Source organism: Cucurbita maxima, unplaced genomic scaffold (genome assembly GCF_002738345.1).
Source record: "Cucurbita maxima cultivar Rimu unplaced genomic scaffold, Cmax_1.0 Cma_Scf00006, whole genome shotgun sequence".
Lineage (NCBI taxonomy): Eukaryota > Viridiplantae > Streptophyta > Magnoliopsida > Cucurbitales > Cucurbitaceae > Cucurbita > Cucurbita maxima.
Genome location: NW_019272022.1, coordinates 2,899,724 through 2,913,592, shown reverse-complemented (window position 1 = coordinate 2,913,592; position 13,869 = coordinate 2,899,724). Strand labels below are relative to the sequence as shown.

The 13,869-nt window shown below is 38.4% G+C and overlaps 2 protein-coding genes across 2 annotated transcripts; one reads left to right on the top strand and one right to left on the bottom strand.

Annotated features, from left to right (window-relative positions):
* The first annotated feature begins 874 nt into the window (after positions 1-874).
* Positions 875-3,215, top strand: LOC111480461 (50S ribosomal protein L13, chloroplastic-like). The gene is made up of 4 exons (XM_023125513.1): positions 875-1,228; positions 1,622-1,807; positions 1,969-2,139; positions 2,869-3,215. The coding sequence occupies exons 1-4, from the start codon at positions 956-958 to the stop codon at positions 2,983-2,985; spliced, it is 747 nt and encodes a 248-aa protein (XP_022981281.1). The 5' UTR covers positions 875-955; the 3' UTR covers positions 2,986-3,215.
* A 144-nt stretch (positions 3,216-3,359) lies between these two features.
* On the bottom strand, positions 3,360-12,584 carry LOC111480457 (probable leucine-rich repeat receptor-like serine/threonine-protein kinase At3g14840). The gene is made up of 24 exons (XM_023125506.1): positions 12,461-12,584; positions 11,390-11,579; positions 11,231-11,302; positions 11,067-11,135; positions 10,926-10,997; positions 10,787-10,858; positions 9,587-9,658; positions 9,406-9,477; positions 9,257-9,328; positions 9,094-9,165; positions 8,947-9,018; positions 8,677-8,748; positions 8,427-8,489; positions 7,487-7,549; positions 7,366-7,401; positions 7,215-7,255; positions 6,754-7,127; positions 6,388-6,583; positions 6,136-6,294; positions 5,663-5,781; positions 5,367-5,577; positions 5,031-5,268; positions 4,721-4,871; positions 3,360-3,961 (listed from the first exon to the last, which is right to left on the bottom strand). The coding sequence occupies exons 1-24, from the start codon at positions 12,555-12,557 to the stop codon at positions 3,584-3,586; spliced, it is 3,033 nt and encodes a 1,010-aa protein (XP_022981274.1). The 5' UTR covers positions 12,558-12,584; the 3' UTR covers positions 3,360-3,583.
* Between the last annotated feature and the right edge of the window lie 1,285 nt (positions 12,585-13,869).

Genomic DNA, 13,869 nt, shown 5'->3' with positions numbered 1-13,869 from the left:
TGGAAGAAGAATCACATTTTGATGAAAAAGCAAATATCGGACAAAGTTTCCAGCAGAGGTGACACAGATTCATGAAGGAACACAAAAATCAGCCAACGAACGCCATGGATTACATGAAAATACAGAGATCCAACATAAAAAGCAGCATAAAACGGCGGAGTAGGACCAAAAGTGAAGCATAATTGGAAGTGGGTCTTACAGAAATTTGTCGATATTGAAGTTTCTTTCCTTGGAAAACGGCGGAGTCGGATTGGATACTCCACTCCAAAAGGGTTTATGAGGAATGGATTGTGAAACCAAACCCAAACCCAAACCCAAACCCAAACCCGATGCTCAATTGGGTTAGATCCAATAACCCTCAAACCGTTACCCAGATCCTGGACCCGTTAGGAATTTGGGTATTTGGGTTGGTTGGATTCAATGGCGCGGGCTTGGACCGTGAGTTCTGTGCTGTTCGGGTTTGAAAGGGTGAGTTGACCCTGAAATGGCTTTTTCTTGCTTCCAAGTTCCATCCACCTTCATTTGGGAATGCCCTAAATCTTAACCCAACCCAACCACGTAAACTACGACTACGAGTAGATGAGTACAAATAACAAATATGACGAGGTTTGAGTATGGTAGATACAGTTGTCACATTCCATGAAATATGCATCCATAGCAAATGGTTCAAAAGAAAGATAATAGGTAACCTTAGCCAATTGAATTTAAAAACCTTAGTAAACACGTTTGATATTGCAAATTATTGCCACTTTTAAAAATTTGATATAACAACGTTAAAGACCGAGACATTTCAATATAAATATATTTAAAAACTCTAAGTAAGATTCGAATTACATTATTGGTGATTTACTCTTACCAAAAACCAAAGCAAGGCGCCACTTGCATTCACAAAAGGCAGAGTCTTATCCACACTCGACAGCGGAAATTCCCCAACTGAAAGAGCAACAGAGCTACAATGGCGATGCTCTGTGCTTCCTCATCTACAGCCACTTTTTCTTTACATTCCACTCCTAACAATGCGAACGCAAGTAACAGAGCCATTCCTAGAAAGTCACTCGTTGCTGGATTTCCTCTCCCTCAATCAAAATCTTCTTTTCTTCAAACTCAGACTACGATTACTCTAACCTCCAAGCCGAAGAGTTCTGTCTTTCAAGTGCGAGCTCAGGAGCTGGATCGTGTCCCTTTGGAGCAGCGGTGGATGTTCGAGGGCGACGAGATTGACGGCCCTGTACGTCTGTAATTCTCTCGATATGTTCGTTTGTTTGCTTGGAAATGATCTTATGGATTTGAGACTAATTGAACGCATTCTTCGCATATCACGCTATAATGGTTATCAATCGTGTTCTTTTTGTTGCTTTTTTGTTTTTGTTGTTTATTTCGGAGGATGGGGGCTTTGGCTACTTCATTCAATTAGATCTAACTTTTGGCATCTCTACATTGCAATGTAGCCTTCCATTGATGTACTGAAGTTATCCATACGAACCTTTTTTTTTTTGCTTGTTAGGGCAATTTGATGTCCGTTCTATGAACTTCGAAGAACTATTTCCTGATTTTGTCTGCTGTTTGTTTATTTTCCCTTTTCAAATTGGATATTTAGCAGTCGTTATTCTTTTCCGTGCAGGATATATGGAATAATACATGGTACCCGAAGGCTGTTGATCATGTGAACACTGAAAAACCTTGGTATGTGGTTGATGCTACTGATAAGATTTTGGGAAGATTAGCTTCAACCATTGCCAATCATATCCGAGGGAAAGATTTACCAACCTACACTCCTAGTGTGGATATGGGGGCTTTTGTGATTGTGGTATGTGGTTGTACTTGTACATAATGTTCTATTGTGGCTGCAATCTTTACAACAATGATTGTGAGCTATGCATATGCTTTTGTCTACTCACCTTGAACTTTCTTGCTATTTGTTTTCAAATGGTTGCTTGAATTCGTATCTATTCTCTTGATCCTACCTAGGTAAATGCAGAAAAAGTTGCCGTGTCTGGTAGAAAGAGGACACAAAAACTGTACAGGAGGCATTCGGGGCGGCCGGGTGGCATGACAGTAGAAACTTTTGACCAGCTACAGCAGAGAATTCCTGAAAGAATTATTGAGCATGCTGTTCGCGGTATGCTTCCGAAGGGGAGGGTAAGTGATTCCTACTACTTAAGTGCTATATGTATTATGTACACGCCGACTATTCAACAAACTGTATGTGAGATCCCACATCAATTGGAAAGGGGAACGAAACATTCTTTATAAGGGTGTGGAAACCTCTCCTTAGCAGACACGTTTTAGCCTAAAGAGGACAATATCTGCTAGCAGTGGGCTTGAGCGGTTACAAATGGTATCAAAGCCCGTCACGAGATGGTACGAGGTATTGGTCGGAGTAAGACTATACATTTTTCATAGTAGATGCGTTTAAAAAACTTTGAGGGGAAAGCCCAGAAAGGACAGTATCCGCTAACGGTGGGCTTGGGCTATTACACTATATCTGTTGGTGTAGAGTGATTGCTTGAGCCACACTTCGTATAGGAAAATCGTGTCAGAAGATTATGCACAAAGTATATTTTCTAGATCAATCTTGGTGTGGCTTTAGTAGGTTGGTTAAGATAGCTTTTGTTGGTTTGGTTGCTGTAGACTATTGGTTAGTTCCGCACATCTGGGTAGCATCTGCACATGTTTTCCTTTTGAATGTCTTTTATAAAAGATATTAAACAGTCCCGCTTCATCCTTTGAAAAATTCGTTGGAGACAAACTAGCAGTTTCCTGTAGACAACATCTTATTGTGGTGTTTATGAGTTTCCCCCGTTTCTTGCCTCCATTGACGTTCCTGAGATTTTATTGGCTGTTTCAAACCATGGCAATTATTTGCAGCTTGGAAGAGCACTTTTTAACCACTTGAAGGTTTACAAAGGACCAGACCATCCACATGAGGCACAAAAGCCAGTTGATCTGCCAATTAGGGACAAAAGGATAAACAAGGAAAGATAGTATGAACTACAAAGAAGCAAAGCTTTCTTGCTCTTGGATTCCAATGTTCATAGACTCTGAGTTAGAGTTTTCATGCTTCAGCCCAATTTGACGTTAGTATTTGAGTTGTAATTTCATTCCAAGTTCTAGTCTTCTCTCTGATATCATGATGCTTGGCCTGAGTGGCATTTGAGAGTTATTTATTCACAAGTGGAAATCTTTAAATCTTGTCTGGTTGAAGGTTGTGATTATGATAATTTTGATCGATTGATTTCTCCATCTAGAGAGTTTTGACTTTCTCTCAAAGTTTCAAAACACGTCCATTAGAGAGAGATTCTCATACCCTTATGAATGTTTTTGTTCTCCTCTACAATCGATGTAAGATCTCACACCGCACTTTAAGTTTCACTTCATTTCAGTCATCAAAGTTCAAGAAACTATTGCTACAGAACAAGCAGTAAAATAAGCCATTGCTTTCCTGTTCTATTCTATGATAATATACAAAGAAGTCAGTTGACATTTGGTAGAGATGAAAAGCTGCACTTTTCTGGGCAATTGACACGCATTGCAATTACAAAGGCTGGACGTATACAAAATCAATCAAGAGAAATCATGCAATTCATGGTCTAGTTTCTCTAATATTCAAGTACTGAGATACGTTAATCGGATAGAGATCGACCGCAGATGTTGAAGAACCTGTTGCCGAGACATCGCCAAACAAACCATACTTTGATTGCTCGGCGTCCTCCAATAAACGAGTCCATGCTGTGTTTATTGATCCTTTAGGGACACTAGAATCCAACACTATGTCCTCAATATCCTGCTTGCCTTCCAGCATGCTCACTACTGATGACATGTTAGGTCTTGCTGCAGGAGAGACATTAGTGCAATGGAGAGCAATTTTGATCAATCTCAATGCCTCTCCCTTGTTGAAGTTGGAGCCTAACCTTGGATCAACTAGCTCCATTAAACTGTTTTTCTCTTTCAACTTCAGTGCCTAGAAATAGTAGATGAAAAACAGCTAAGTTGTATGGTTTTGCCACAATTTTGGGATTGTAACATGATATAATGAGTTCTAATTATGAAAACAAGATGAAGGGTTAGAAGTAGAACTCTAATAGCCCTAGCCCAAGCCCAAGCCCACCGCTAGTAGATATGGTCTTCTTTGGACTTTTCCTTTCGGGCTTCCCCTCAAGGTTTTTAAAACGCGATCTGTTAGGGGGAGGTTTTTACACTCTTATAAAGAATGTTTCGTTCTCCTCCCCAACCAATGTGGGATCTCACAATCCACCCCCCTTTGGAACCCAGCGTCCTCGCTGGCACTCATTCCCTACTCCAATCAATGTGAGTCCCCCCAATCCACTCCTCTTCGGGGCCCAACGTCCTTGCTGGCACACCATTGTAAGATCCCACATCGGTTGGGGAGGAAAATGAAACATTCTTTATAAGGGTGTGGAAACCTCTCCCCAGCATATGCATTTTAAAAACTTTGAGGGGAAACCCGAAAGGGAAAGCCCAAAGAGGACAATTTCGGACTTGGGCTGTTATAAGAACAAATGTAAGGTTTTGTGCGTCTAAAATCAAACGAATGAACGAGGATCAAATGAGAGGTGAGTTAAATTCCCTTGGAAACCAAGGTGTTGCCTTCTACATCGGGTAAAACCGTTCTAGAAATGGGGGTTCATCCTACCTATTCTTCCTAACGAACACGACAAAAAGAAACCGAACATCATAAACTGTCGAGAAATTAGATTACCGAATCTAGAAGATATGAGCCGTCGCTATTTGCCCACAAAGTCGTGTTGCTCCTTCCGCTAACTATTTCTAAAGACACAACACCAAAGCTATAAACATCTGCTTTATCAGTCAAGTGTCCTCGCATGGCATATTCCGGTGCCATGTATCCACTACAAAATCACCACATTATGAGTAAATATTCTTCATTTCAAAATTTCTCAAGAATTTGACGCGATTCTATCTTCATGCTTGCCTGTCCCTAGACACAAATAAAAACGAAAAGAAGAAAGGAAAACTAAAACGAATATAACTTAATCACAAGTACTCACAAAGTTCCAGCGATTCGAGTACTTATATGGGACTTCTCTTCTTCATCGAGCTTGGCCAAGCCGAAGTCTGATATCTTGGGGGTTAGCTCTTTGTCTAACAGAACATTAGTAGCTTTGATATCTCTGTGAACAATCTTTAGTCTGGACTCTTCATGAAGATAAGCCAAACCTCTTGCTATACCAACACAGATCTTGTGCCTAGTTGGCCAATCCAATTCTAGTTCACTTCCTTCTTGACCTTCAAACATTTCCCATTAATCAAGTCTCTAATACCCAACCAAATTGGTAAATTCAATAAAAATAGACAATAGTTAATCATATGGCACAAATACTTACCAAACAAGGCATGAGCAAGGCTATTGTTTTCCATGTATTCATATACTAACAAGAGCTGATTTCCTTCAATACAACATCCATAAAGATTGACTAGATGTGGGTGTTGCAAAGCAGATATCATGCCGATCTCATTCACGAACTCGCGATTTCCTTGCTTTGATTTTGAAGACAGTTGTTTTACTGCAATTGCCGTGCCATCCGTAAGAACACCCTGCATTTCCAATTGAAGAATCACATACCATACCTACTATATTTACAAAGAAGAAGCTGAAGTTACCAATTCAAATGGTATCTACCTTATAGACAGAACCGAAACCACCTTCTCCAAGCTTATTGGCAGCATCAAAATTGTTTGTGGCGGCTTTTATTTGCCTTAATGTAAAAGAACAAGTTTGCAAATCCAAACCTCGTAACTCTGCAAAAAACAAGCACGAGCTGAGGAGGAGGCTGAGACATTTAGTAAACGTGTTTAATTCATAGGTTAAACCATGAACTTTAACGTTTATTCCATTTTAATGCTTAAACTTCTAAACATTCTATCTTAGTCCCTCAACCACTGCCAAATGGCATCATTCATCACAAACTCCCTCTACAGTCTACACTATACTAACTGGTCCTTGCTTGCACCGTACATTCAAGTTACCGAGGTTTCTTAAGGTCTGAACAATGATTTTGATATGATTAACATTCAAAAGCTTGCAAATGTTGCCAAGTGTTGAAGGACAAGAAACGTAGCAAATATAAGAAGATATATTTATCTTAGGATTACCTTGTTCGAGTGTCTTTTCTCGTTGTAGACATACACGCCACCACAGGATTCCGAGAACCAATAATATAACAAACACTGAAGCAGCTGCAATTCCTACCACTGCACCTACAGATATGCCAGAATTTCCAGTTTCTCCACCTTCGGATGGAGCCTCAAAGTCTACATGAATAGGGGATGATAGACAACATGGGAGAGCACTCAGTTAAATAAGCACAAGTTAAAAGGAAGAAATGGACTTGAAGATCAACCCACCAGGATCTACTGATATAGCTGATATAAGAGGGCCATAAACTCCCCTCACAGGTATAGCATTTGTCCCCTTCCCGGCCCAATAGAAGCGGATCTCCACCGTACCATTTGTCACGGTAACTGGGATTTTTTTTACGACTGCTTTACCAACGCCACCTGCTTCATCCACTATATTGAAATCCTCTAGGACCAGTTCTTTCTGCAGTTCAGAAGTTTATTAAGTTGTCATGCTAGTACTCATGAAAAACTGTTGGCAAACCTGAGACAATCTTCAGAAGTGGAGCTTTCATGATCAAAATACTTAAATAATTTTGATTTTACAACAATCAGAAACTTTTTTGATGAGTGAAACCTTGGAGTTCTTCGTACCTGAATATAAACGTCAAATAAGCGTCTGCCAAGACTACTGAATGTCTTGTCATCAGTAAACATTATCTCTGCAAAATGGAGGCTTACTGTGTAGTTTCCATTTCCCATACAAAACCCATAGTAAGTAACAGATAATGGAGAAATGCGTGCAGTCATGTACAGTTCAGGATTTGTCATAGAAAGAGTAGAAGAATTAGTTGCACTGTATTCATCTCGAGTTTCACCATCATCCAAAAAACTGCCAGTGTTACTGATTGCCCAATTTGTTCCAGTTACAAAGAACATAGAGCTGCCTGTATTTCGGTCTCCTTTAAAAACTGTACCATTTATGGTTTGTTCCTTCCCACCACAGTTTATATGAAGAGAGTACCAAGCTGTGAGAATAGAAAAATGTCACTTACTACAAATGGTACAGCAAGAGTATAAATTTAAGCCTGTCTCCATTTAAAGGTTCAACTCACTTCTCGAACAGGACGAGCCTGCTAAACATGAAAGAATTCCACTGATAAAGCAACAGAAAGCTCACTAGTTAGAATCACGTTATGAGAAAATCTGATTAGCACAAGTAAGTACAAACTAATTCAAGGCATATACCAAAGGTTAAAAACTTACTAATCACTGTCTTGTGTTGAGCTGGCAAAGAGGTTCCTGCAGGGGAGAGGAGGTGGGGAGAGAGATTAGATTAGATAGTGTTCTTCAAAAGAAGATATTCAGAGGGTAGGAAAAGTCTTACACTTTTTGAGACCGACAGCTTTCCCCAGCCACCTTGACTGTAAAATTATTATAGGAAAGATCGCTGTAAAGAAAGAAAAAGATGTGACACCTTAAAGGAAAAAAAAAATGAACAATTTTGAATTGGTTTCTGGAAACAATTTTTATAGAATACACTCAAACAAACAGAGTTTACAACCAAGAAACCAGTTTCTATCACAGTTCGAAGTATTGACGAAGGCAAGTATAACTTAATTAAGCCACAGATACTCCCTAGAGCAGATTGTTATTACAAAGAGTATCATGTTTGTTTCCGTTGACTATTGATACAACCTACAAAATTGTGAGATCAAACATTGGTTAGAGAGGGAACAAAACATTCTTTATAAGGATGTGGAAACCTCTCCCTAGCAGACGCGTTTTAAAAACCTTGAGGGAAAGCCCAAAGAGGACAATATCTGTTAGCAGTGGGCTTGGGCTGTTACAAATGGTATCAGAGTTAGACACCGGACGATGTGCCAACGAGAACAGTGAGCCATGAAGGGAGGCGGACAGTGAGCGATGAGCCAACGAGAACGCTGGGTCCCGAAGGGGATGGATTGTGAGATCTCATATCGGTTGGAAAAGGGAATGAAACATTCTTTATAAGGGTGTGAAAACCTCTCCATAGCAGGCGTTTTAAAAACCTTGAGGAGAAACCCGAAAGGAAAAGCCCAAAGAGGACAATATCTTCTAGCGGTGGGCTTGGGTTGTTACACGAATACTTCATATTAATTTTCTCTCTTCAATGCTTAAAAATTGGGAAATGGTAGTCAAGAAGATAAAAACTACTAGCAACAAGAAGTTATGAATAGATAGGCAATGAACTCTCAAAGGACCCAATGAAACAATGGAAAGAAGATATAAATGTCTAATCCATGAAACAAGCTGCAAATTTACTAGATATTGGAAAAGATACTTACATGCCGTTTCCTTTCAGCATCCAATCAGGCACTGATCCATTCAGCATATTTCCAGTTAAAAATCTAAATAGTGAATATGAAAACGTAATTACAAATATAAAGTATAGTTGCAGATAGGTATCTTCCTAAAAAAAATAGAAAATGAAGTATAGTTGCTGATGCATTTCGGCCATTGTAAGATGGTTTAGTTTCCTTAATCCATGAGCAGTCTCAATATATAAAACTTTCAATTCTGGACAAAAGTTCTTACATGTTATCCAACCCTTTAAGAGCATTAAATCTGGTCGGAATTCGTCCACTTAGTTTGTTGAAGCTGAGGTCTCTGTGTGAAGAATTAAACACAAAAGAATAAGAACAATATAGCGGTTATACGAATACTTACAAGAAATTAAGACCCGAATTTCCCTTAATTAAGATAAAGGAATCTTGATAGTGTACAAAGCTTTGGTAAAGATTCCAAAGTACTTAAGGCTGCAACTATTCTAGTTAGTATGGAGGCAAATGTATACTGATTACATACAAGATTTTTAAGGATGGCATCCTATCCAGAAAATTGGGCAGCCTTCCAGTGATATTGCAACTTCTGAATATCCTGTAGACAACCAAAAAGAAAATTAATTGGGTGGGGAAAGAGCTTGGCCATCCCCCATGTTTTGAAGTAACTTACAGAATTGTGATGTCTTCCAAATTACGAAGACGTGGAAAGGGTGATGAAGCTCCACTCAAGTCACTGATTCTCCTGCATTTAGAAATTCAAACTCAAACGATATAAAACATGTCGTCTATGAGGGAAAAAGAAAGTAGCTAAGAACTCAAAAAGGAACACTAACAAGTCAGATAACTTTGTCAATAGTCCAATGTCCGAAGGAATAGGCCCACTTAATCCACTTGCCTGAATGGATCTGTCACAGAAAAACTATGTTTTTGAGAGATAATTCCTTAATGAATAGAGAGTTCGAAGAGTAAACTGATATCTCACAGTTCAGTAAGATTTGTCCAATTACGTATGAAGTTCGGTATTGGGCCCGAGAAGTTATTGTCACCGATTCGACTGCATTGACAAACGAAAAGGCTCAAGTGTTCATTTATCATTTGAAAAAGAAGGCAGCTTAGGAAACACATGGAGGAGTTACCAGTTAGGAAGAAATTATAAGACTTACAATTCCTTCAATGTGGTCAGCTTTCCCAGTGACATTGGCAACTTCCCAGAGAAGTTGTTCGAGGTAAGATGTCTACAAGGCAACAAGGTTATGATATGAATGCACATAATCTAATCAAGTAGCCAGTCTAAAGATCATGACTGATAATTAAACAGGCCAAGTCTATCGCGAGTTTACACTCAAACAAACAGAGGACCCAATATGTATCACCGTCAGCCTTACAGTTTAAAATGCGTCTTTTAGAGAGAGGTTTCCACACCCTTATAAGAAATGTTTCATTCCCCTCTCCAACCGATGTGGTATCTCATAGGCTCTCTCCATAACAACGAGACAAGAAAAAAAAACGAAAAAAACGAAAAAGAAAATGCTAAATGCTAAATTTGATCTTTATTTAGCATTTTCACTTTTTAAAACAATGTATCAACTCACTTTTATAAGTAGTGTCCCTCTATTATCTCCAATTCTTGTGATATCCCACATTGGTTGGAGAGGAGAACGAAACACCCTCTATAAGGGTGTGGAAACTTTTCCCTACCAAATGCATTTTAAAACTTTGAGGGGAAGCCCGAAAGGAAAAACCCAGAGAGGACAATATCTGCTAGCGGTGGTCTTGGGCCGTTACAAATGGTATCAAAGCCAAACATCGGGCGATGTGCCAACGAGGAGGTTGTTCCCTGAAGGGGGGTAGACACGAGACGGTGTGCCAGTAAGGACGTTGGGTCTTGAAGGGAGTGGATTTGGTGGAAGTCCCACATTTGGTTGGAGAAAGGAATGAATACCTGCAAGGACACTAGGCCCTGAATGGGGGGTGGATTGTGATATCTCACATTGATTGGGGAGGAGAACGAAACACCCCTTGTAAAAACCTTTCCCTAGCAGAAGCATTTTAAAGCCTTGAGTGGAAGCCCGAAAGAGAAAATCCAAAGAGGATAATATCTGCTAGCGGTGGCCCTGGCCGTTACAGTTCTCCACTTTTGTTTTACCATTTTTCTATTACAATCATACTGTATCAGTTCATACTGATCCAAATAAACATGTCAAGCCATTGTTTAGCTAAAAGTATGAACGGAATCAATTACATAGAATCATACTTCAAAGCTGATGTAAGTGATACTGAGTTTAGAGATTTACACAAACACAACTATCAAAATTCATCGACCAAATTTGTATTCAAAGAAGAAAAAAAAACAAAGTTCTTACAATCTCTGTAACTGGGGCAAGTTTCCAAGCGCTTGAGGAATGCTTCCTGATAGCTGATTGATTTCCAGGACCCTACACAAACCAATCATTTGTTCTTGGCAATGTCATCCAAAAACTAAAATGGGTAATCAGAACTCACAAATTTTCTAGCGTAGTGATGTTTCCAATCTCCTCTGGAATCGAACCCGTCAACCGATTTCCAAGCAGGGAACTGCATAATCAACAACAACCAAAATGAACCCTAGATTTTCTCAAATCGAGAAAGGGGCGGAGAAATTACATGTTGACGAGATTCATAGAGCCCCATTCTGATGGAATTCGACCGCTGAGATAGTTCCGACTGAGATCACTAAACGAAAAAATGATCGGAAAAGAAGCTGATATTATTAGTTAATCGAGCAAATGGATATCTGTTTTTGAGTATTTGAGGTATTAACAACTTACATTTGCTGCAGAAAGGGCAAGCGAACAAGATTGGGCGGGAGAGTGCCTTGAAGGCTCTGCGATTTGAGAGCTCTGCATCTCAAATAATAGATTTCACAAAATTTGGATTTCGATTGGTAAGAACAGTTTTATAGGTGGAAGAGGAGAGAGAAAAGTTACATGCTGATGACATGGCAGATCGTGGCATTGAGAAAGGCGCAATCACAGGTAAGATTGTTTTGAAAACCAGAAACATTGTTGGGGATTTGGTTGGGCTGAGAAATCCATCCATGGTCGCCATTGCAAGGATCTGCACTGAAATTCCAGTCTCTTTTTCCCAGAATCTTTCCTATTTCCTTTAAACCTTCCACTGAAACATATATGCATGTAATTCAATGTTCATTTCATTATATAATTTCAGCTCAAACCAAATGATTACTGCTTTCATGGACCGAGTCAGAGTTTTTTCGTCTCCGAAGAAGAAACCAAATTATACCCAGAACTGAAGAACAAACAAGGTGAAGTTATAGTGATTTTCATGAATCTCTTGCTTTCCACCTTAAGAAATTTTCGTGCTCTTAGTGCAGATATCAATACTTGAATTCACGAGATGAAAACTATTAAACTGAAATTGCGAGGTCTCACGTCGGTTACAGAGGAAAACGAAACATTTTTTTTATAAGGGTGTGTTCTCAAGCAGACGTGTTTTAAAACTTTGAAGGAAAACTCAAAAGTGAAAGAGTCTAAAAAATACAATATCGGCTAGCGATAGGCTTAGACCATTACAAATGGTATCAAATCGAGACATTGGGCAATGTGCCAGCAAGGAGGCTAAGCCTCGAAGGGAGTGGACACGAGACGGTGTGTCAACAAGGAGGTTGGGCTTCGAAAGGGAGTGGATTGAGGAGTCTCACATCGATTGGAGAAGGGAACGATTGTCAATGAAGGCACTGAGACTCGAAGGGGGGTGGATTGTGAGGTCCCACATCGGTTGGGAATAAGAACTTGAGGGGGCTAGATACGAGGAAGTGTGTCAGCCAGGACGTTGGGTCTCGAAAGGGAGCGAATTGGGGGTTCCCACATCGATTGGAGAAGGAAACGAGTGTCAGCGAGAACGCTGGACTCCGAAGGAGGTAAACTCAACGTAAGATTCACATTTGTTCCATGTTCCATCAACTCGTATACGTCTAACTAGTTAAGGTCGATCTTACGTTGCGTTGCCAATCTAAAAGAAGAAGAAAGTGTGAGTACCTTCATCAGCAGGCAATCTGGTGGACTGAGATTGAATCCCAACAATGAAGAAGAAGAAGAAGAAGAAGAAAGCAAAGAGTGTTCCAGACATGAACATGGTCAGTCTTCAGCTGTCCTAAATATTTGTGCTTCACTTAATAACACAACAAAACAACAACACTATCAAATTAAATACATATATAAGTTTACGAAAGATACTGACAGTTGACTTGTTATTAATGACAAATGGAAAATCAACTTGTATTAAAAAAATTTAAAGAAAAATTTTGGTAACGTTTTGACCCATTACTTAGTAAACCCACATGTCATGATCTCATTATGGATTAATATAAGCAATGCAAATTTGTATTTACACACACAACTTTGGTTTCTTCAAATATTTAAAAAAACATTACAAAAGTCAAACGTTTAAGGATGTTTTGTACCATGTTTTGAAGATGGTTGGAATTTCACGCTAGCTAATTAAGAAGAAAGATCATGAATACACAAGTAAGAAACACTATCTCCACTCATCTTACGCCTTCTGGAAAAATCAAAAGAAAAAAACATGTAAGCGCTTATACTCAAAGTGGACAATTTCATACAATTGCAAGGGTCTCTTGTCTCTGGAAGTGGTATCAAAGTTATGTCTTTATCTTAACTTAGTCATGTCAATAGAATCCTCAAGTGTCAAAGTCATCGAGGACTCTCAATTTCAACCCACGTCAATTGTATATGTGAATGTTTGATTAATCCACCACACCTAAATGGTGTGAAAGTTATCTTATTTATAATCAAATAAATTACAAGGATATGGAAATAGTTATAAATGAAAATAACAATTAATGGAAAGATACGTAGGATAATAGGGCAAATATTAGATATTTGCTTTATAATAAAATATCAAATATAATATATATGTAAACTATAATTTATTACTAAATATCTTTAACAGTATATCTTTGAGTAAGAGTTTATAGGTCCGACAAATACACTTTCTATCTTTATGAAATATATATATGGGTCGGTATTGCGAACTTTAGACTTATATTAATTTTTTTTTAAAAAAAAAGAAGAAATTTTATAAACTCAAGTTGAGTCATTAGGTGAGAATTGTATGGCTATGGCTTGTTTATTCCATATTATAAAAATTTAATATTAATTAAAAGTGAAGGTAATAACCAGGTTAGGTGTTTAATACCATTTGATAATAATTTGTTTTTTTTTTAATTAAATTTATAAATATTTTAAAAATGTTTTCTTAATAATGATACTATCGTAAATAAATGGTTGAAAAATCAGCACAATTTTAAAAAAATAAATAGTTATAAAATTATAAAAATAATTTTAGTTGACTAAGTAAGAATTATTATAAAATGCTAAAGTCAACGCATGGTTGGTAATATAGGTTAACTTGTCGTGTTAATGTT

Excerpts from the sequence above, each read along its gene's own strand:
- LOC111480457 (XM_023125506.1), bottom strand. The coding sequence starts at position 12,557 with ATGTTCATGTCTGGAACACTCTTTGCTTTCTTCTTCTTCTTCTTCTTC. Across the intron at positions 6,584-6,753 it reads TATTTGACGTTTATATTCAG|AAAGAACTGGTCCTAGAGGA; the intron begins GTACGAAGAACT and ends TCTGAACTGCAG. Across the intron at positions 5,269-5,366 it reads CCTTGCTCATGCCTTGTTTG|GTCAAGAAGGAAGTGAACTA; the intron begins GTAAGTATTTGT and ends AAATGTTTGAAG.
- LOC111480461 (XM_023125513.1), top strand. The coding sequence starts at position 956 with ATGGCGATGCTCTGTGCTTCCTCATCTACAGCCACTTTTTCTTTACAT. Across the intron at positions 1,229-1,621 it reads GCGACGAGATTGACGGCCCT|GATATATGGAATAATACATG; the intron begins GTACGTCTGTAA and ends TTTTCCGTGCAG. Across the intron at positions 1,808-1,968 it reads TGGGGGCTTTTGTGATTGTG|GTAAATGCAGAAAAAGTTGC; the intron begins GTATGTGGTTGT and ends GATCCTACCTAG.